Source organism: Salvia splendens, chromosome 1 (assembly GCF_004379255.2).
Source record: "Salvia splendens isolate huo1 chromosome 1, SspV2, whole genome shotgun sequence".
In the NCBI taxonomy this organism is placed as follows: Eukaryota; Viridiplantae; Streptophyta; class Magnoliopsida; order Lamiales; family Lamiaceae; genus Salvia; species Salvia splendens.
The window spans coordinates 2723158-2744300 of NC_056032.1; the positions used below are offsets into that span (position 1 = coordinate 2723158).

General features: G+C 36.0%; 4 protein-coding genes across 4 annotated transcripts; 2 read left to right on the plus strand and 2 right to left on the minus strand.

The window, feature by feature from the left end:
- Positions 1–5310: 5310 nt before the first annotated feature.
- On the plus strand, positions 5311–6720 carry LOC121808096 (CASP-like protein 1). The gene is made up of 3 exons (XM_042208455.1): positions 5311–5595; positions 6048–6174; positions 6276–6720. Exons 1-3 carry the CDS (start codon positions 5366–5368, stop codon positions 6513–6515), a joined length of 597 nt encoding a protein of 198 aa, XP_042064389.1. The 5' UTR covers positions 5311–5365; the 3' UTR covers positions 6516–6720.
- Positions 6721–7091: 371 nt separating this feature from the next.
- LOC121808089 (divinyl chlorophyllide a 8-vinyl-reductase, chloroplastic-like) lies at positions 7092–8535 on the minus strand. The gene has a single exon (XM_042208442.1). The coding sequence runs from the start codon at positions 8420–8422 to the stop codon at positions 7172–7174; it is 1251 nt and encodes a 416-aa protein (XP_042064376.1). The 5' UTR covers positions 8423–8535; the 3' UTR covers positions 7092–7171.
- Positions 8536–12651: 4116 nt separating this feature from the next.
- LOC121793873 lies at positions 12652–14665 on the plus strand. Its single transcript, XM_042191902.1, has 4 exons — positions 12652–12829; positions 12961–13116; positions 13819–14067; positions 14246–14665. The coding sequence occupies exons 1-4, from the start codon at positions 12758–12760 to the stop codon at positions 14513–14515; spliced, it is 747 nt and encodes a 248-aa protein (XP_042047836.1). The 5' UTR covers positions 12652–12757; the 3' UTR covers positions 14516–14665.
- Positions 14666–16473: 1808 nt separating this feature from the next.
- On the minus strand, positions 16474–19954 carry LOC121808104 (probable serine/threonine-protein kinase At1g54610). Its single transcript, XM_042208464.1, has 7 exons — positions 19186–19954; positions 18805–19089; positions 18405–18722; positions 18073–18300; positions 17683–17783; positions 17455–17572; positions 16474–17009 (listed from the first exon to the last, which is right to left on the minus strand). The coding sequence occupies exons 1-7, from the start codon at positions 19576–19578 to the stop codon at positions 16740–16742; spliced, it is 1713 nt and encodes a 570-aa protein (XP_042064398.1). The 5' UTR covers positions 19579–19954; the 3' UTR covers positions 16474–16739.
- Positions 19955–21143: the final 1189 nt, after the last annotated feature.

The window sequence follows — 21143 nt, forward strand, 5'->3', positions numbered from 1 at the left end:
AAATAGGGAAAAAACATATCTCAATCCCATTTTTTTCGAACGACAGAAGGGGTTCTCATGGCGTTGTTGCTCGAAATTGGACATTGCCGACTAGTCCATCTTAAGCATCAAATTATACGTCTTCGGCATAATCGCATTGCCCATAAATCAAACGTTGGCATCCAACTCAACTTCGAGGGGGTTGTGGATGGTCTTAATCTCAACTTTTAATTCTTGGTCTATAATCTAGTATATAAATGACACTCTGTATAGCATTTAGTCATTGGCTAAATTTATTAAGTTATCCTATCCCACTTTATTTCTTTACTTTAAAGATTTGCAAATCATTCTTTAAATCTTATCACCAGGGAATGGTGTAGAAAACACTAATAGGAAATGCAGCTACCTGTAAGATTCATTCTTGAGTAAGTTGTTGAGTATATCGTGCTTGTAGGCGCTTCGTGTAAAAGCACATCATTCATTTTCTAGTCAAAGTGTGCCACATAACTCACGTGGGTACATCTATATTACTAATATTTAGAAGAAAAAAAACAAATTTTACTAAATAAATTGTATTAATGCTAAATTTTAGTGCTCAAAAATTACGGGTAATACTTAAAATTACGTAAATAATGTAAATACTTAATTTATTAGTGCGTGGCGTTTTGGATTGGTACGAGATGTTGGTCTTATTTTCGATGGCATAGTATATAAATAGAGATGTACTATAAAAGAATATTGAGTGTTTATATTTTTGCATTATTGGGCCCAAGTAGGGGGCCCAGCAAAATAGGCCTAAATTAATTGGATTAGATTTTTTGACCCAATTTAATCCTAAAATCAAGTACTCCACTTTGAATCGGCCCAAATAGAATTCAACAATAAAAAACTTAATATACGGAGTATTAAATTTAAGATTTTACACTCCAGAATCCATGTATGTGACTTCTATTTTATTGTAAATTTATTATGAAAAAATATGCATAAGGAAATATGAGAAAAATCTATCACACTTTCTTTTCTCACATGCTCTCTAAGATGAAAAACATGGGAATATATTATCACGCAATATTACATGAATATTTTGTACGTGACTCCTTCAACACAACAATTGTATTAATTAGTTTAATACAATTTATTAGTTTATATGCAATTACTTTATGACCTTTTGTAGGTATTAATTCGGAGAATAAGAATCAACTAATTAAGATATTAACTACCCGATAAAATAAAATTAAGATACGACTTAATGCTAATAATTATGCCAGGAATAAATTATAGTATTAGGTAGCTTAAAGCCATAAATCAACAAACATAGTATTTGAAGGCTCAAAACGATGGGTATATATATAATAATGAAATCTCTAAATGCTTAGCACAATAACATTTAAATATATGTTTATAAATATTTTTAAGTGGACTTTTAATACGAACATTTTAAATATTTTGGCAGAAAGTAATTTATTAAAAAAATATGATTTTTGATAAATGATTTATTCTCAATTTTAAAATACCGAGAAAAATGTGTTAGATTGAAGTTCTACTGAGTAATTAAATACTAAAAAGTAACCACTAAATTTAATTAAAGTATGATTCCTGCACAAAATTTCCCCTAATAATTAAAGTAGAATTCACTTAAAATAGTTTATTTAAGTAAGATACTGATAACAGTAATAAACACAAATTATAATTTGCACTTTTATAAAATATATGTAAGAAATTATTGTGGCACTTTTATAATTATTTTTATTTTTAGAATTCACTTAAAATAGTTTGGCACTTTTATAATTATTTTTATTTTTAGAATTGTTCTCACTTTTCTCATTAATTTAATTAAAAAATTAACTAAAATTGATTATCTTGATATTGGAGAATTCGTGCCAAACAAACAAGCCCATACTATCAAGATATTTCTTTAATTTAATTTGTCTATCAATAAATTCGAAACATACAATAATAAATTTTAGTCAAAAATCAATAAATTCGAATTAAAGCCTTATTTAACCCCATAATTCTCCCTGGCTAGTTAGCACCCTAATTATAAGTTGATTATTAATTAAGATATACTGATTATAGACATCCCCACATTTTATGGAGATAATTAATGTGCCTAATATAAAGTTACCCACCAAACTAGCTAGTTTAATATTAGTATGTAATTATGTATACAGTTGAGGTCTTCAAATTAATGACGAGCTAGCAAAGTTAGGTGCTTTTGATGGTACAAATTGACGATTTTGATTTCTAATAGCGTCTCAACGGGAAGAAGGTATATAGAAAATGTATCTTATGTATTTACCTTCTTAAAAATGAAATATACTCTTCTAAAAAGTAACACATTTCAAAGGAAAAGGTATATAGAAAGGTAAATTATTTTCTAAAAATAAAATAATAGTACAAAATGCATTAAAAAATATAAAGTGTAATACCTTCTCAAATACCTTTCCCCTTGGAGAAGGATTTTTTATAAAAAGAAGACAAATATGGTAGTTATAAGATTTTACCTCTCCATTGATGGGGAGGTAAAGATACCTCTTCAAAATGGAAAAATGTATAATACCTTCTCAAATACCTCTCACATTGGAGAATAAATTTTCATGAAAAAAAGATAAATATGATAGTTATATTAGTTTACCTTTCCATTAACCTCTCCTCGCTATAATAAAATCAGTCAACATTTGTCTTACATTACAATAATTACAATGGAATAATTAAATAGTAGTACTACTCCTAGTTTGCTTGTTTGTAGAAACCAAGCTCTATTAAATTTAATGGATCGACAGCAGGGGAAGATCTTCACAAGATATTTCTCAATTAAATTTCTCTAAATATTGTTTATGTGTATTGTTGTTTCTTGTTAAAGTAAATAAAATTATGGTTATTTTTTTATCGAGATGTCTCGAACGTCTGACCTATTGAATGAACTAGAAGTATTTTATCAACTAAATCACTCTCTCAATAAAGATTTTTATCTTTATTCTTTTGTTTATATGTTGGATTGATCAGTTAATTCCAATTATAAATATTTTATTAATTGGAATAATATTTGTAGCTTGAATTTCCTTTTTCTTTATTTCCCTGCGTGCATGTGCGCTTCCGCTTTGTCAGTTCTTAGGATAATGAAAAGAAAAAAAATGGTCATGGATTCAAGAAATATACTACCTAATCATGTTATTTATTTAAAAATAAATATCTGGAATATATTCTATTATAATTATGATTTATTTGATTTCGTCAACTGCAGTAATTAAGAATTCAATCTTTCACGTTCACACACATTGGAACATACAAAAATTCAAACTGTTCCATTCCCATAGTTAAGCAAAATAATAGTCAATATATAATACATAGTTGTAACCGTTTAACTTAATTTAAAACAAAGTGAACACAAATAATATACTACTACTATAATTAAATCATTTTGATAGAAATCGGTGGGTTCCATCCTAAAACCAATTGGTGATAGGAGGAGGGGCCCATGAGACTTATATACTAGTTTCAGTTTTCTATATATTATATTTTTAGTTTCTATTGCCAACAGCCTCCCTCAAACCCTTCAAGGTGAACCTTGGAGGGGTTGGACTTTTTTTTCTAATCGATTGGACAATCGGTCCAATTTTTTTCAATCGGTTGGGACCACTTGGCCCAAATTTTCAGCCCAGTTATACTGCTGGGTCAGTAGTTTTTTTTCAGTTTCAGCCCAGATATACTGCTGAGTCAGTTAAATATGACCCACAGTCGGCGACCCGCTTTGATACCATGATAGAAATCCGTGGGTTCCATCCTAAAACCAATTGGTGATAGGAGGAGGGGCCCATGAGACTTATATACTAGTTTCAGTTTTCTCTTGACACCGATATGGGACCGTTATATATTATATTTTTAGTTTCTATTGCCAACACATTTAAATGTCATGGCCAAGTATCTTGCATCCACATTATGACCACTATCTCAACAAAATAAACAAAAATAAGCTTATTTTATTCGTATTGTTTTTCAATTGACCACTATCTCAACAAATTAAACAAAAATGACCTTATTTTATTCAAATTGTTTATAATAGAACAAGTTGCTTGGGCGTGGAGGAATATCCAACCAAATGAAGTCCAAAGATCACGTCCATTCCATCTCTATCGATATGTTACAAAACACTCAAACACAAAAATAACGAGCTATGAGCTATCAGCAAGAAGTCATTCAAAATAAAATAACAAAATCATCATATAAACATTAATAAATAAACAAAATAATTAAATTTGCGCAACTTTGATTTAGAAAGTGATATTGGTACCATTATGAATATACATTTGATACATATAATCAAACATCTATTATTACTATTATTACAAGTTGATTCTGATAATATTGATTTCGCCTATTCTACCACTATCTATTTTATTTAATGATATTAACATTGTAATTTCGTAGGAGTATTATATAGTACTACTTTATAATTATACACTAGGATATTAGGAGTATATTATACTACTAATTCAATAAAAAAATACTTATCTTTTAGTTAAAGACACAAAAATTGAGACCCAATTTTTTGTGTTGGAAAATTTTTAAACATAGTCGTAATTTAAGATGTGAAAGAAAGAATTTTATAAGTTGATGATAAATTATCTGAATCTTTTGGTTTTTGCTTACGTTTGTATTTGTGTTCCCTTATTTTAGTTGGGACGAAAAAAATAAGGACGTTTTTTAAAGCGTTGGTGGTATATATAGAAATCCAAATTAACGTCCTTAAGTGTATAAGTATAAAATATTTTTAGACGTTATTGTTATAGTGTAACTCTATTCATCTCACACAAGCTCATAGGCTTAACATTTAATGGATTTATAGCCTTTTGTTTTCTACTTATGAATGAGACATTTCCTTCATCAAGTGGTGATAAAATCTAATTTTCTAATTTCTATAGTCCTTAACTTTTGATTGTAAGATGTAACATTTCTATGATAACATAAAATGTCTACAACATTATTTATAACTTCTAGGCTTTTAACATTTCTATGATAACTTAAAATGTAGCATTATTAATAGAGCTGATAATTTTGACCTAATATAGATACGGATTTGTTGCGTGTACGAGTCGTGTTCGCGTTTGCATTATTAGATCGAGCTGATAACAACCAATTCATACAATTTATCAGCTCATTAGCTGGAAGATCTGTCATTACAGCCACTAATTTCATTTTTGTTCACTTAATTAAATCTGTTTATATATTTTTATACCGGCCTACAAGGGTAAAATGGTCTTTTCCTGCACAAGATTACTGTATTTATATATCCCATAATCTTAGAAATGATCTCCCTACCCTCATCAAACTCCCAACTTTGGAAAAACAAGCACACAACACACAGTAACAGCACATACACATATCCATGGCATCGACAGCTACAGAGGTCGAGAAGGCGGCGCCACCTCCAATGCCGGAGGCGAAGGACAATTTAGTGGTGGCGGATGTGGTGCTGAGATTCTTGGTGTTTGCATCAGGTTTAGCGGCTGTTTTGGTCATGGTGACTAGCAAAGAGACACAAGTCGTTGGCCAAATACCAATTCCGCCCTTTCTCGTTAGACGAACCGCAAAATTCAACCATTCACCGGCTTTCGTGTGAGCAACGCTCAGTATTTTTCATGTTACATCTCGTATTTCACTATTATGTTGTCTAAATATATTGCATGTATTTAAGTCATAAGGCGGACGTATAAATTTGTTTTGATATAATACGGTTATAGTATATTCCGAATTTTGAATTCTGAATTTCGAGACGCGTTTAGTCGCAGAGTACTAAAAACTAGACGATGTTATGGAGAAAAAAAAAATTTACTAGCTAGGTAAAATTGAGTGGCATGAATTCGTGCTTACTAAATGCTTGTTGCTACGTATAAAAAATTACTGAGCACGTAAAGAAATCTCGAAATTGCCCTTTTTCCGACTTAGTTGTTCGTGTTTGCTACTCTGTATTTAGCGAGGATATGTAGTGTCGCTGAAGCCAGTTTTTTTTTTGTAGCGTAAGAACCATAAGTTATCCGAAAATTGAGATTTATGATTGAATGATGCAGATTCTTTGTAGCAGCACTGTCAGTTGCAGGATTGTATGGCCTCTTCACAACCCTCATCTCCCTCTTTGCTCTCTCCAAACCAGGCAGCCACACAAGGCTCATCTCTCATTTCATCATTTTCGACGTCGTAAGCTCTCCAAAATTCCATCGTTTTCATGCCAAACACTGATCATTAGCTCATCTAGCCAAAAAAATATATGTACTCTTGACAATGTACATATTATGCAGCTATTGCTGGGAATCACGGCTGCAGCCACGGGAGCAGCAGGCGGTGTTGCTTACATAGGTTTGAAGGGGAACAAACATGTCCAATGGAACAAGATCTGCCACGTGTATAGCGACTTCTGCAAGCACATTGGGGGCTCAGTTGCTGTCTCCTTGTTTGGATCCGTCGTGCTGGCACTGCTCATCTTGCTGTCGGTCCGCTCCCTGTCCAAGAAAATCCCAAGACACAACCACTCACATTAAGTCAGAATCTATGAAACACAATCATCCTTGTAGTCCTCTATTGTTGTGCTGTGTGTGTGCATATGTAGAGCTAGAATTCATCGTCTTGTATTTGCTTCGTTCGAATTTCTTCCTGTTCAGATTGCTGCTGTGACAAATAATTTCAAAGATTTCTGTGATTTGTGATGGCCTGGTTTGTGATCAAGAAAAGTAGATTGCACGAAAACCTCTGCGATTTCTGGTATGCTACAGCTGAAAGACAAGTTCTCAACAATCAACAAAGAATATGCAACATTACGCGATAGATAAAGAAGCATACAAGAATTCAAGAACATATCATATAGCAACTTCATCAGAAATTAAGAACAGCTAATGATTCAGTTACACATGCTTAAAGAATTTCAACAGAAGATCATTTGCTCCAATAACTTCTGTTAACATTTTCAACGTCAACAGAAGCTTCGCACTAGAAGATGAAACATAACGCGATGCAGAGCAAATAACCAGCATTCAAACACAAGAAGTTAACTCTCATTTCCATTTTGTTGCAACTAATGATGAATCAAGCACAGAAAATGAGTCAGATAAAACACATGCTTCTTTAAAAATTCTCACATTATAAGCAAGAGCATTCACATAGTAGGTACATAGTAAGCAAAATTTAGAAAGAATTTCAATCAAAAGATCATTTGCTCTCCTAATTCTTGGCCATCTATTCCCTTTTCTAACACCCTCTTAAAGAATTCCTCCAACGTGTCGTTGCCATAACTAGGCGTGCTATCAGCATCATACTCGCCCGTCTTAGGATCCCAAATCAGCATACTCTCAGCAGCATAGTACCTCCCAATCTTGCCAAACTCGGCTGCATCTTCCAATGAGGGGAAGATCTTGACAAGGAAATCAAGAACTCCAATTGCAAAATCCATTATCTGTATAGGCACTTTCAAGAACTTAGGCTCTTTCCCAGCAAGCCTAAACAGCATCTCCCCTTGCTCCAACGGGGTCACTGCCTTCCCCGGCCCACCAACTGGGAGAACCTTATTCACCAACTCCTCACTCAACACACAATCTGCAATGAAGGAAGCCAGGTCCGGCTCACTAATAGGCTTGCACGCGCATAGCCTCCCGTCCCCAAACATGACATAAGGCTTCCCATCCTTTACCAGCTCAACCTGCCCTGCTAAGCTCTTGAAAAATGCAGTAGGCCTAACTATGCTATAACTGAAACCCTCATCTCTCTCAGCCTCCTCTATCAGCTCCGCCTCGAATTTCAGCTTAGCGCGCTGGAATTCGAGGAGGGGCTTCTGCACACAGATTGCAGACAGCAGCACAAAATGCTTAGCCCCAAATTTCCTACCAACAACAAGGCTATTCTTGGTTGCCTCATAATCAATCAGCCAAGAATCCTTGACTCCACCACTCCTACTAGCTAAGCAAGACACAACAACATCAATTGAAACCCCAAGGCACTCAATGCTTCCCTCCAAAGATTCCAACTTTGTCACATCGGAGAAACAAGCATTTGCACCACTCAACAACCCTAGTGTCTCATCCTTGCTGTTCTTGCCCTTTATCCCACTTCTCTCTCTAGCAACGGCTATCACATTAAACCCTCTCCTCACTAACTCTTTCACCACAAAATTTCCAATGTAACCGGTGGAGCCCACAACCAGGACATTGATATCCTTTGGGTTTTTGCTTCTGAATGAGGTTTTGGGAGATTCAAGCGCTGGAGCAGCTGAAGCTGTGACAAGTTGGAATCTTTTTCGATTGGCTTTGCAAGATTGGGACAAATGAAGTGAAGGGAGAGGAACAGTGTGTGGGATTGTTTGGCTGATGAATTGAGATGTGAGAAGGTTTTTGAAGGTGTTGGATTTTGAGGAGATGGGATTGAGACCATTGCAGTTGAAGGGTGTGCAAATGGACATTTTCTTGATTTCTTGAAGATTGGATTTTTATTAGGTGAAATAGGATTTATGAATGTGAAGCATTTCCAGGACATGAATAAAATCTGAAGGGAATGGTGAAGAAATAGCATAACCAGTGATTCTATCATGGTAGAATCCAAATGAATGGTTGATATTTGATGGGAAGATCATTTTCAGTATTTCTTAATCCCATATATCTCCATAAACTATAAATCGCATTGTGGTATTCTCAATAAACACTATTCACTATGACCATTAAAAATTTATAATTATTGTCATGAAAATTTATGAAGTCCAAAATATAAGTTTTCGATACTTAACGACTTTAAATCTCAAATCACGAAATAATATATTTATAGTACTATTAAATATTTGTGATCTATATATACTGAGAATATTTTCAGTTTTTAAAGTGTTACCCAAAATAATTCACATTTCTTACCTCTATTTCTTTATCTACATTGTTTTATACTTCATCCATCCCTAGGGGTGGGCAAAAAAACCGAAAACCAAATATCCGAACAGAACCAAACCAAACCGACATTTTGAAATTCGGTTCGGTTTTTTTATTTTTAAAGTTCGGTTCGGTTTTAAAAATACAAAAATTTCGGTTTTTCGGTTCGGGCGAAAAAAACTTAAAACCGAATTATATTTTAAATATAATATTATATATATTTATTCTATTAATTTTATATTATATATATTAATATTTTATTAGTATATATAAAATAAAATAAATTTTATATATATATATATATATATTAATATATAGTACTAATTTTTTCGGTTTTGTTCGGTTTTTTAAGTTCGGTTTTTGGTTTTTCAGTTTCGGTTTTTCGAGTTTGGTTCGGTTTTGGCAAAAAACTGAACCGAAACCCGAATGCTCACCTCTATCCATCCCCCATAAATAGGCACCGTTTGATTTGGTACAAATTTTAAAATATTATAGTAAATTTAGCCCTGATTTTAAGAAATATAGTAAAAAGTGAATGAATAAAATTAGTGAAATGTGAGTCAATACTTTTATATATTCCTATTAATTTTATAATAAAATGTGAATATGTGGTTTATGGAGTAGTAAAATATAAAGATGTGAGTTAATTAAGGATGAATGAGAAAAGAAAATTGGTGTTGATTAATAGAAAATAAATAAATTACTATTAGTCTACTACTACTTTACATTTATATTCATGTGTGTAATAGTGGTTTCCAAACTGAATCGGACCAGGACCGGCACCATATAGCTCCTATTTAGCTACGTCACGTTTAAATCAATATTGACTTTTGGAGTAAAGAGATGAAAAATAGACACAATCCCACGTGTACACTATACCTGATTACTGTAAGGTAATCCACAATAGGAATAGCCCAATAATAGGTTAGTCATAGCATAGCCATAAATTCCTCCTGCCACATCATCAACACTAAAAATCATCCTACCACATCATCAAAACAAGCAAATAGCCCAGCCATAGCCTAGCCACATCACTCAAAATTATATAAAACAAATAATTAACAATCACACAAAATACGGAATTAAATTTACGACACAGATACAAAAAAATTCAATAATATTATTAAAATTTAAAAAGTACATTAATTAAAAAAAATTACATAATTAAAAAAAAACTAACGCCGTGCAGTCCTCCGCGTCCATAACTCTTCAATTAAATCCTGTTGGAGTCGAATATGAGCCTCCGTTTGGCGCATGTCGGCATGTGCTTGGAGGCGGCCGTTTTCATCGTGAGGTACCCCACTCCGTACATTGGGGGCGGCCACGCCGTGGCTTGTATCGTCGTTGGTCCAACTAGTCAGTTGTACACCTTCATCTTCGACAATAATGTTGTGCATGATAATGCAGGCGTACATTATATCAGCAATGCAGTCGACATGCCACAAACGCGTTGGACCCCTAACTGCCGCCCATCGAGACTGGAGCACACCAAATGCGCACTCCATGTCCTTGCGCGCCGACTCCTGCCGTGCCGCAAAGTAGGCCTTCCTCTCATCTGATGCGCATCGGATCGTCTTCACAAAGACGGGCCACCTAGGGTATATCCCATCCGCCAAGTAGTAGCCCATATCATGCCGATTGCCGTTGGCGACAAAACTGATGGTCAGACCGACACCCTGGCACTGCTTGTTGAAAAGTGGCGACGAGTTGAGGACGTTGAGGTCGTTGTTCGAACCGGCTATCCCAAAATACGCATGCCAAATCCGCAGCCGGTAATCAGCTACGGCCTCGAGGATCATCGTGGGATTCTTTCCCTTGTAGCCGGTAGTGTAGAATCCCTTCCAGGAAGCGGGACAATTCTTCCACTCCCAATGCATACAATCTATGCTGCCTAACATCCCCGGGAACCCATGTTGTTCCCCGTGCATCCGCAAAAGATCCTGGCAGTCTTCGGGGGTAGGGATTCGAAGATATTGATCACTGAATATTTCAATCACGCCCAGACAAAAATACTTCATACATTCAAGGGCAGTCGTCTCACCGATGTGGAGGTACTCGTCCCACATGGCTGCCGCGCCTCCGTAGGCCAACTGCCGGATTGCCGCAGTGCACTTTTGAATAGGTGTGTGGCCGGGTCTGGCAGCCGCATCGTGCCTGAAGCGGAAATACAGATATCGATCCTCCAAAGCGTTAACAATACACATAAACAGGGCCCTGCTCATCCTAAAACGGCGCCTGAAATGGTTGGCGTTGAACCGCGGCTCCTCTACAAAGTAGTCTTCGTATAGGCGCTGATGTGCAGCTACGTGATCACGATCAATCACTTGTCGGCGGTGGACCATTGGGCGAGGTCGAGGTACCGCCGGCTGCAAGGCCCTCTGCATCCATTGATCAATCTCACGGTTCGTATAGGCCTCTAGCCTTTCGTTCATTATACGATCGTACTCCTCAGCATCCCCACCACTACTACCACCGGCGTTACTCATTTCTCGGTGTTGATCTTGTACAGAAATTAAGATAGAGAGAGTACTCGTTAAAACAAGTGGAGCGAATGAAAATGACGTGCAAACCGCGTATATATAGTGTTTCGAAAAAAAAATTCCGCTCGGCGGTGCGCTAGGCGATCCGGGAGCTGCAATAGCGCCGAGCGGATCGCCCAGCGCACCGCCTAGCGCCGCGAAACCGCCGAGCGCTCGGTGGTTTTTAATTCTGAAATCCGCTGGGCGGTTGCAATGGACCGCCTAGCGCCGGCGCTCGGCTAGGCGGTGCACTAGGTGTCATTGCGGATGGCCTAAGAGCATCCACAACCGTGCTCTTGCCAGCGGCACGGTTGTGGGCCCGGGCGGTACTATTCATGCCTGCTCTCTGGCAAGAGCACAACACCCACAACTGTGCTCTTCCGCAAGGACGAGCACAATTAATATAAAATTCAATTACACAAAAACATTTCCATAATATTAAAATTCATTTAAAACCCACAATAAATATTACAAATGACAAATAAAATTAAACATTGCATAATTAAAATCCTAAAAATTAAAAATTACATAATTAAAATCCTAAAAATTAAAAATTACATAATTAAAATCCTAAAAATTAAAAATGACACTACTCGTTGCCGAATTTCGCCCACATGTGGTTGATTAGGTCTTCTTGTAGTTGATTGTGGATTCGAGTATCGCGCATTGTGTGTCTTGTCTCGATCCTCTGGCCAACCGTCGTATGCTTCGTAAGCGGCACGATGTTGTTCGTAGTATTCTTGTTCTTCGCGTTCCGCTTCCGCCATAATATGGGTGAAATCCATTTGAGATTTTGAGTGGGTGATGAATGTGTTGATAGTTTGTATGAGAATTATGAATGAGAGATGAATGAGAGATGATTTGATGTGATAAATGGATGATGAATGTGTGTATTTATAGATGATTTTGGGGAAAAAAAAATAAAAAAAAATCAAAAAAATTCAGAAAAAACGGGAAAAAAACGGCCATATTTTTGGGATTTGGAAAATATTTTTTTTTTTAGCATTATTTATAATTAAATACCAATTTTTAAAAAAAAAATAAAAAAAGTTTAAACACAACGGCTATGCCGTTGACGAATGGGAGCGCGCCACGTGTGCGTCCGCTGGCACGGACGTGCTCGATACATCGAGCAGCGCCGTGCCAGCGGCGCGGCTGCAGCGGCGGCGGTCCTGCGCCTTGCCAACGGCGCGGACGGCGGTGGCGTCTTTCGCCACCGCTGCGGATGCTCTAAGAATCTCTATCCCACCTTGGAAAGATAACAGAATAACATACACAATCTCCTCATTTTCAACATTTTTAATCGGTCATCTCCCTTTTCTCCCTTCATTCCAAGATTTTTTCTTTAAACATCCCACCGACATGCATCGATCAATCAATATACAGAATTCGCTGCCTTACGATATTGCCCTCAAAATCGCCTCATCTCTTCAGGTACTTTCTTTCTCACACAAGTATCAATTCTTTTTTACGTTTTTCTTATTATTTTGTCTTAATTGTGCTGGAAATCGTTTTTGATGAAGTGGGCTTTGAAAAAGACTTGATCTTTATTTCTTTTTTTGTAGGTTTTTGATGTGTGTTCATTAGGAAGTTGCTCGAGGTTCTGGAGGGAGCTGTGTGGGTCTGATTGTGTGTGGGAAGGTCTATGCAAGGACAGGTGGCCTCTAATTTTTGAGGATCAGAGTGAATCCAACGATCAGAAATTGACCCCCAATTCCAAGGTTGTTTTTTGTTTTTTGGAGAAGTTTGAGTTTGAGTTTTTTGTTGTGGTTTGATTCTTTTTTATGCTGTTGTAAAGTTCAGATTTTTTATGTTTTGGTTTATTTTTGCTGAGTTTTTTTTTTCTGAATGGAAATTGAGTGACCTTGATATTTTGGGGTTATAATTAATTACTAATGCTATGCTTGATTCCCTTCATTTGTAAGTGGAATTAGGGACTTTGAGGTTCTTGATGTTCAGATAAAATCCTCTAATCCATTTCAAATGGGACCTTCAAATGATGGTTATGCATTTTTATGATTAGGGGTTCATTTTGTTCTGTGTTATACTTAAAGTTTCTTTCTTGGTAGAATGGGATATGAAACGGTACGAGTAGTGGATTGGAGGGTTGCCTCGTGTCGTGGAGTAGTAGAAAGGCAATCAAGATTATCTTAGCACGAGGATATCTCTGTTATAAATAGTGGACTAATCCTTGTATGAGTTTTTCTATTACTCGAGTGGGACATGAAATGTTGTACAAGTTGTGAATTGGGGAATCTTGTGTTTCTGCCTCGTGTTGTAGATCGACTAGTAGTAAGGCATTCGGAATGATCATAGTGCTTACGATAACTCGATCTTGATTTATGCATCAATCTTTGTATGAGTTGTTCTGTTACTCTTATCCGGCTCTTAACGTAGGTTCTTGCGTTGTTTGATCACTGTAGAGATGGAGAGGTTTGTACGTAAGCAAGCACAACGAGATGGCAGGAAAAGTAGGGTCAGTCGCGGATTTTATCGAAAGAGCTTTAGCATATGAGTCCATCGAGGTTGGGAATTATTTGAAGGCAGTTGAACTATTGAACTCGCATCAGGCTGGATTCAAAGATGTTCAGATGTTCTTGCTCAAGCCGGAGCTCAACGTGCTGCTTAACTTGGTCGGCTTGCATTACTGCGTCGTTTGGCTTGAAATCCCGGTAACTTGCTACCCCTGTTGTGCCCGTTTGATTATAGTCCGTGCTTCATTTTGACGGATAACAGTACTTGTTAAGTTGCATAGATCTGTGACAAACTTCAAGAAAAAAATTCACAGAGATGCATTTGAATTGTGATTTTCTTGCTTGTGTTGATGTTAAAGTAGTATTGTATATTCAGGCTGAGAATGTGATCGAAGCACTTGATAGCAGCGAGGTCTCGGAGAGGCAGGTGTGCGTCCAGTGGTGGAAGCTCGGGAGATGGTTCTACGGGTTTCGCCTAAGGGACGAGTTCCACTTGAGGAACGTCTCGTTGGGGGATCTTGCTGTGTCCAAGGAAGAAGTCCTCGGCGTGCTTCATCGTGGCGCAGTCCACGAGGTCATCCGTGTACAGATCTCTGCTGCTAAGTCAACTCACACCTCCTGGTCTCACCAAGTTGCTCATGTGTAAAGATATGAAAAAGGGTTTGATTTTTCAACAATGTAAATATATGGGGTTGCAATTTCTTCATTTTCTTTGTAAATGTATAATAATCATGTAAAGTTTAGATCAAACTGATTGCAGTATGCTTAAAGATAAAATGTGTTTGTACATTACAAACCTTTGCAGCTTGTAATTATTCTTTACTTACAATCCATTTTCGATAAATTTTGATTACGTGCAATAGCTTGCAAACCACAGAAGTTAGAGGCGGAATTCGTTGTGGTCGTGTTTCACACCTCTCGGATTTTTTGTGTAAAACGATCTGACGGGTCAAGATTCGTTGTCAAATTAGGATTAAGTCCATACACAATTACATACTTATAAATCTAGTTTCTTTTTTCAAGTATTAAAAAGGGCTCAAGAAGTTATTTCATATGATCAAGGATATTTTTATCTGACAAATACATAGAGGATATGTGAATATCTGAAACAAATACAGTTGGGAATTCAAATCTTCCTCAATCAAACTGGATTTATGTCCAGACACAATTAAAGTGAAAATTGAATTTGAAAAAGAAAAAGAAAAACAAAAACAAATGAGCCATGAGTATCATTTCACAAGGCTAATCAGTAATCCAGAAATCTGAAAAAGGCAACAAAGAAACAATTAGTAAAAGCAGTTTAATTTTGAATTGTTCACGTCAATAGACTCGACTCAAATACAATTAATTTAATAGTATTAATTGCTACTTTCACAAATTATGAAATTTGATTTTATAATTATAGTTTTTTTAATTTGTCGAGCATCTCATTACTGACAAATTCAACAACATTAAGTCAGGATACTCTGATTATAATTATGTTTGGAGTAATTACAATAAAATTGAAGCGATTTGTGACAATCCAACTACCATATAATAATTGATATAAGGTTGTAGAGGTATTCATCCTCAATTACAAAATAATTGTTACAGAAATTGATAGAAGACCAACATTATAAGCTTGTTAAAAACTAGTACTATTTAAAAAAAAATAAAGATTACTGTAACAGCACAAACGCATTTGATTCTTGGGATGAAACAATGCAATGTTTCTAGCAATAGAAATATAGGAGTAGGTTTTATTTAGAACATATATCTATTGAAAATTACACACTGCAATTCAACATAATCTACCATTTTCATAATCAAAACTCACATTCCCCACACACACACAGCACAGAGAAGAAGTGTTCAAAGATTTTTCATACCGATTTTCTTGAATTAACAACGATACACATACGTAACACGTTTTCTTGGCGCCGGCATGCATAACGCCATCAGTATGACTGCAATCAAAATCGCAACGAGAAGTCTTTGGATGTCGATTCCGCCATTGTCAGACTCACAGCAGAGCTTCCCCATTGCAGGTTAGTGAGAGAGAGAGAGAGAGAGATGAAGGGCAGAAATCTTGGTCTAGTACAAATTACTTATAGAATATTAGAATTGGAAGTGGTAGTTAGTTTGGAGGTTGTTTAATTAAATAATGTCACAAACTACTCAAACATCTTTGTCAATATATACATGTTGTTTTTACACATTATTCATTATTTTGGGGTCAATGTATTTTATCAATATCTATATATATAACTACTGCTGGATTCTTTCCTCTTTTCTGCAGTTTACATGTTGCAAATATTTTGAGCATATATATTACTCCTTGTTATTATTGAATTTGCAACAAGGTCAAATAAATTCATTAATACTTCAACAAGAAAATTTCAATGAGATGAACAAAACAGAGTGATTCTTAATTTATAGCCCGAATCTTGATCTCATGGTGATTTTTAGCCCGAATCTAAAACATTACGAAAATAGCCCAAGTTTTGCACTGATGTCAACTTTACGGGCCGTGTTCAAATTACCAGCCACGTAAAGATGACATGGACCGGCGGATTGATGTGGAATTATTTAAAAATAACCAAAAAAAAACAAGAAGATCAAAGGAGACTGCATATATTGACATTGAAATTGAAATACTCTCATAGATCAAGATTACTGTATGTTCCAATGGAAAGGGGAAACCTTTCAGTATATACAGAAACTGTAAATATTCTCTTGATCCCAAACAAAAAATATAGAGAAACAAGAAATGTGGGACAAATTTTTCTCTCAAAGAATTGCAGACTATACGGCCGGGGAAAGAGATACAAATAGAGGCACATACCAGGAAAAGAGCTTGTGCCGTCTCTTGTGAGGTGCCTCCGAGTTGATTAATTCAGTACAGAACTCTTCTTGGACTGCTTTGACTTCCTTCTTGAAGCCCCGGCACCAGCAGGGTCAGCCAACGGGCCTGACCATGTTTGGATGGGTTCTTTGGCATACGAGAAGTTCATGGAACTGAATGGGACGTCAGGAGGATCAAAGGCTGGGTCAATTAGATGTGACGACCCCAAAGTGTAGCTGAGTCCTCCATCTTGATGTGGAGGGGGGAATTTCTCGCTTTTGCTCTTTGCGTTTGCGTGGTTGATCAGACGCCGCCTCTGTTTCAAGGAGTGAAACAAAGTTGATCCAATTTAAAGATAATGCATCACACGGAATGAACTTTAAAATTTTTATGCTACAAGACTACGATTCCCGCAATAGACATGAAACTCTATATTGTAAACTCTCCTAGCAAAAATTTTCGTTTGTTTTTGCATTTATGCTATCATAGAGAATGAGTAGTATCCCAGCATCAATTATTTGAGAGTGAATTTATCGGAAATAAGATCATGTTCACGGTTCACCAGAATTTGCAACTTTCACAGGACTTTTAAAACACTACAACTACAACATCCCCAAAATTTTCAGCAAAATTTCTCCGATGTGTACTGGTAGAAACGTAAGACGAAGTCAGTTTACCATTAAAACAATAATAAGCATTATTTCAAGGTTATGATCACAAACTGCAAGCAGATAAAGAGGTGATTGAAAGACTAATCTTACATCAAGGTTGGCTTGCAGCTCTGCATTGGCTTCAGGGGCATGCATTTTCCGCATTGCTCGTTCTCGTGTCCGTGGTTTCTTCACACCATCTGCTTTTGTCTTACTGCCAGCTCTCAACCTGCAATATTTAATAAATTACATGTCACTCCAAATAAACACAGCCTGAGCTTATTTATATGCAATGAGATAAATTATTACTATAAGACACTTGAGACTATCAAGCCAGACCTTCTAGCTTCTTCATCTCGACGCTTAGCATCCATCTCTTTACTTGGTGGGTACTTGGGAAGGCTTGAAGGATCACATGCATAAGGTTTTGTAGTAAAGAACTGTCAAAAACATAAAGCATTAAAAGCATATTATCTAACAACCACATAGAAAAGAGGAAGTTGATCAGAGAAAGATTTGTGCACGAGGCAAATTAGAGATCAAAGACATGAACAGAAGAAACCATAGAGGGAATAGAAGGGAAGCTATCGATTTCATACATTGGGAGGATTGCCTGTCATATAAATAGTGTTTACAGATTTTATTCTTTTTATCATATTTAGCTAGGCAAGCTTGATGAGAGTGAGTGTGTGTGCATGACGCACAGAGAGAGAGAGAGAGAGAGCTCACGTCGCTCCTTAAAGAAGCTGTGGCAGTTTGACGCTCAGCTGGATCAATAGCAAGCAGTGTCTCGGTCAAAGGCAGTGACGACTGTGGGAAATCCTTAAATGCCTCTGCTATACGCCTTTTGTATGCTTGCTGTGGCTTGAATATGGTTGCATGCGGTAGCTTCGACTTTTTCCAATACTCATCAGACGGAGAACCACATAACTTAAAAATCCTGTGTAGTTGTTCCACCTGAGCACAAAATTTTAGTAAATCAGCAATCATCACATAGATTGAACATTGTGAGTTATAATAAACGCCCTGAAGAGCCTAAAATATTATGGCTGCAGCGTTACCTCTGTCCTCCCCGTCATAATGGGCTTCCCAGCAAATAGCTCGGCTAAGATGCACCCAGCGCTCCACAAGTCGATTCCCACACCATAGTCAGTGGAGCCAAGAAGCAGCTCGGGCGCTCTATACCACAAAGTAACCACACGGCTTGTCATAGGCTGTTTGTTGCTGGGGTCAAAGGAGGAAGCCAACCCAAAATCAGCAATCTTCAAAACTCCTTCGTCGTCAATTAGAAGGTTGGAACCTTTAATATCACGGTGCAAAACATAGCGGCTGTGGCAGTGTTCTAGGCCAGACAATAGCTGGTGCACAAAGCATTTCACCTGCAGTATCAATTTAGACGAAAATCTTCAAATTCTAGCGCAGAGGCAAAATATTAGATCACACCAATGGGCAGAATCCTACCTGAGGCTCTGTAAACTTGATGTTGGGACTCGATGAAAGGCCAGCCAAATCATGCGGCATATAATCAAAAACTAGGTATAAACTACATGACATCCTCGAGGTTACCAAACCTTGCAATTTGATGACGTTTGGATGATCCAAACGGCGCAGGATTAAAATCTCCCTAGCCATAAACCTTATGCTCTCTGGCTCTAAATTATCGAATCTAACCTTCTTCAACGCAACAATGCTTCCGGTTAGAGCATCTCTAGCTTTATACACATTACTGTATGTACCTTGTCCAATCTAAACAAACATAAACACACAAAATCAACAAAATAAGCATTCCAGTAAACTAGATAAACACACTCAAAACATGACTATAACTGAAAATCAGCTTGCCTTATCGAGCTTCTCGAATGTATCAGCCCGGCGGGGGATCCAACCGCTGAGAGCCTCGCCGGCAACTGCCACAAGCCAAGAAGGCCATCCAGCAGCCACTTGCTCACCATGAACATTATTACGTGGGTTACTTAACCTAGGATTCGGCTTCACCCTCCTCTTTTCGTTTCTCGATTGCCTTACAATCCCATCCTTCAAATCCTCCTTCTTAACCCCACCATTCTGAACCTCACCGCCATTTGCTTTACTTACCGAACTCTCTACTTTTCTCTCCCCACTCTCAGCTGTCACTGATAACTCTCTCTCCCTTCCCTTCTCTCTCCTCCTATCAACAACACCATTCCCACTGGGTGAACCAGACTCAGAAATATCTTTCCCAAAAGCACACCCCATCTCTCAGTCACTCCAGCCCTCATTTCTCACCACATAGCAAAATCTTACCCCTCATTCAAAACCCCACCAAAATATCACCAAATAACTAAATTCAAAATAAATATTCAAGCATGGAAAGAAGCAAACTTCAAACTACAGCTAAGAATAGGAAAAATAAAAACACAAATATTACTAAATTCAAATATATATGCGAATAACCTAAATGGGGAATTGCTGAAAACAGTGATATGAGTAATAAAGCACGAATCTTTGCAGTGTTAATGGAGCAATAAACCCTAGATTTATGAATTATGAGTGCCCAAGAAAGCAAAAGCAGCAATTATGATTTTGTGAAAGCCCGCGATGAATGGCGGTCAAAAATGAGACTAATGACATAAAACCATAAAGCAAAGGCAATTATACAGTGAATTATTGGTCGCTTTTCTTTGCTTTACATATTTATCCTTTTTTAGGGGAAGTTCTAATTTTTTCTTTTTTCCGGAATTGAAATAATCATAAATAAATAGCTAAAAGTTGAATCCCTAATTTGAGTTTGAAAATGAATAACTAGAATATAAATGTTACCTAATCTTTCACTTTCGCACATAAATGATACCTGATTTTTATTTTATATCGTTTTTGGTACCCTATGACAAAAATAATCCTATGTATCAAATATGTGATTTTTTTGTTACGGGATATTTTTGAAAATTTCAATTAAATAGAACCAAATATGTGATTTTTTTTCTTCCTTTCTTATTTCTTTTTTTCTTATTTAGTTTATTCTTCTTTCTTTTTTCTTCATTTTCTTCTTTCTTTTTAGTATTTTATCTTCCTTTCTTCTTTCTTTTTTCTCCGTAGTTTATGTTTCCTCTTTTTTCTTTTGACTTCTTTTTCTTCTTTCTTTTTAGTGTTTTATACGTACATCTAATTGCATTCATAATATAAATCAATAACAAAACACCTAATTAAATTAATTATTTAAAGTAATTAAATCAATTGAATATTTTTAATTAAATTATTTATACTCATTTTAGGGTTGAAACACCTAACTAAAAATATTCAACTCTTTATCATTATGAATACAATTCACAATTTTAAATTTTGATTAAGACTATATTAATTAGTTATTAATTTAATATAAAATAATTATTATTTATTAATTACTACTAGTTTTTACTATTATAACAATAATATTATTATAATAATTAAATATAATTATAACTATAATTATGATTAAGTATATTTAAATGGTATGAAAAATAAATAAATTATTAATCAATAACATCAAAATAATAATAATAATATTGATTAATAATAATAGTATAAAGAGTGAGGAGAATGAGAGAATTTATTATAATATCACTTTTGGTACTAGTTTTGTCAATGCTCAAAATATCATTTATGACACAAATGGAAAAATGAATTTGTTTAGAGGGTATTTTGGGGTGAAAATTGCACCAGGTACAAAAAATGTGATTTATAGGTATAAAAAACGATATAAAATAAAGATCATGTACCATTTATGTGTGAAAGTGAAAGATCATGTACCATTTATGTAGTTTACTCTTTGAAAATTCCCACTT

Coding starts and splice junctions, on each gene's coding strand:
- LOC121808096 (XM_042208455.1), top strand. CDS start 5,366: ATGGCATCGACAGCTACAGAGGTCGAGAAGGCGGCGCCACCTCCAATG. Junction 5,596..6,047: donor AACCATTCACCGGCTTTCGT/GTGAGCAACGCT, acceptor TGAATGATGCAG/ATTCTTTGTAGCAGCACTGT. Junction 6,175..6,275: donor ATTTCATCATTTTCGACGTC/GTAAGCTCTCCA, acceptor CATATTATGCAG/CTATTGCTGGGAATCACGGC.
- LOC121793873 (XM_042191902.1), top strand. CDS start 12,758: ATGCATCGATCAATCAATATACAGAATTCGCTGCCTTACGATATTGCC. Junction 12,830..12,960: donor AAATCGCCTCATCTCTTCAG/GTACTTTCTTTC, acceptor CTTTTTTTGTAG/GTTTTTGATGTGTGTTCATT. Junction 14,068..14,245: donor TCGTTTGGCTTGAAATCCCG/GTAACTTGCTAC, acceptor TTGTATATTCAG/GCTGAGAATGTGATCGAAGC.
- LOC121808104 (XM_042208464.1), bottom strand. CDS start 19,578: ATGGGGTGTGCTTTTGGGAAAGATATTTCTGAGTCTGGTTCACCCAGT. Junction 17,573..17,682: donor CGAGATGAAGAAGCTAGAAG/GTCTGGCTTGAT, acceptor TAAATATTGCAG/GTTGAGAGCTGGCAGTAAGA. Junction 17,010..17,454: donor AGCTGCAAGCCAACCTTGAT/GTAAGATTAGTC, acceptor TCCTTGAAACAG/AGGCGGCGTCTGATCAACCA.
- LOC121808089 (XM_042208442.1), bottom strand. CDS start 8,422: ATGTCCATTTGCACACCCTTCAACTGCAATGGTCTCAATCCCATCTCC.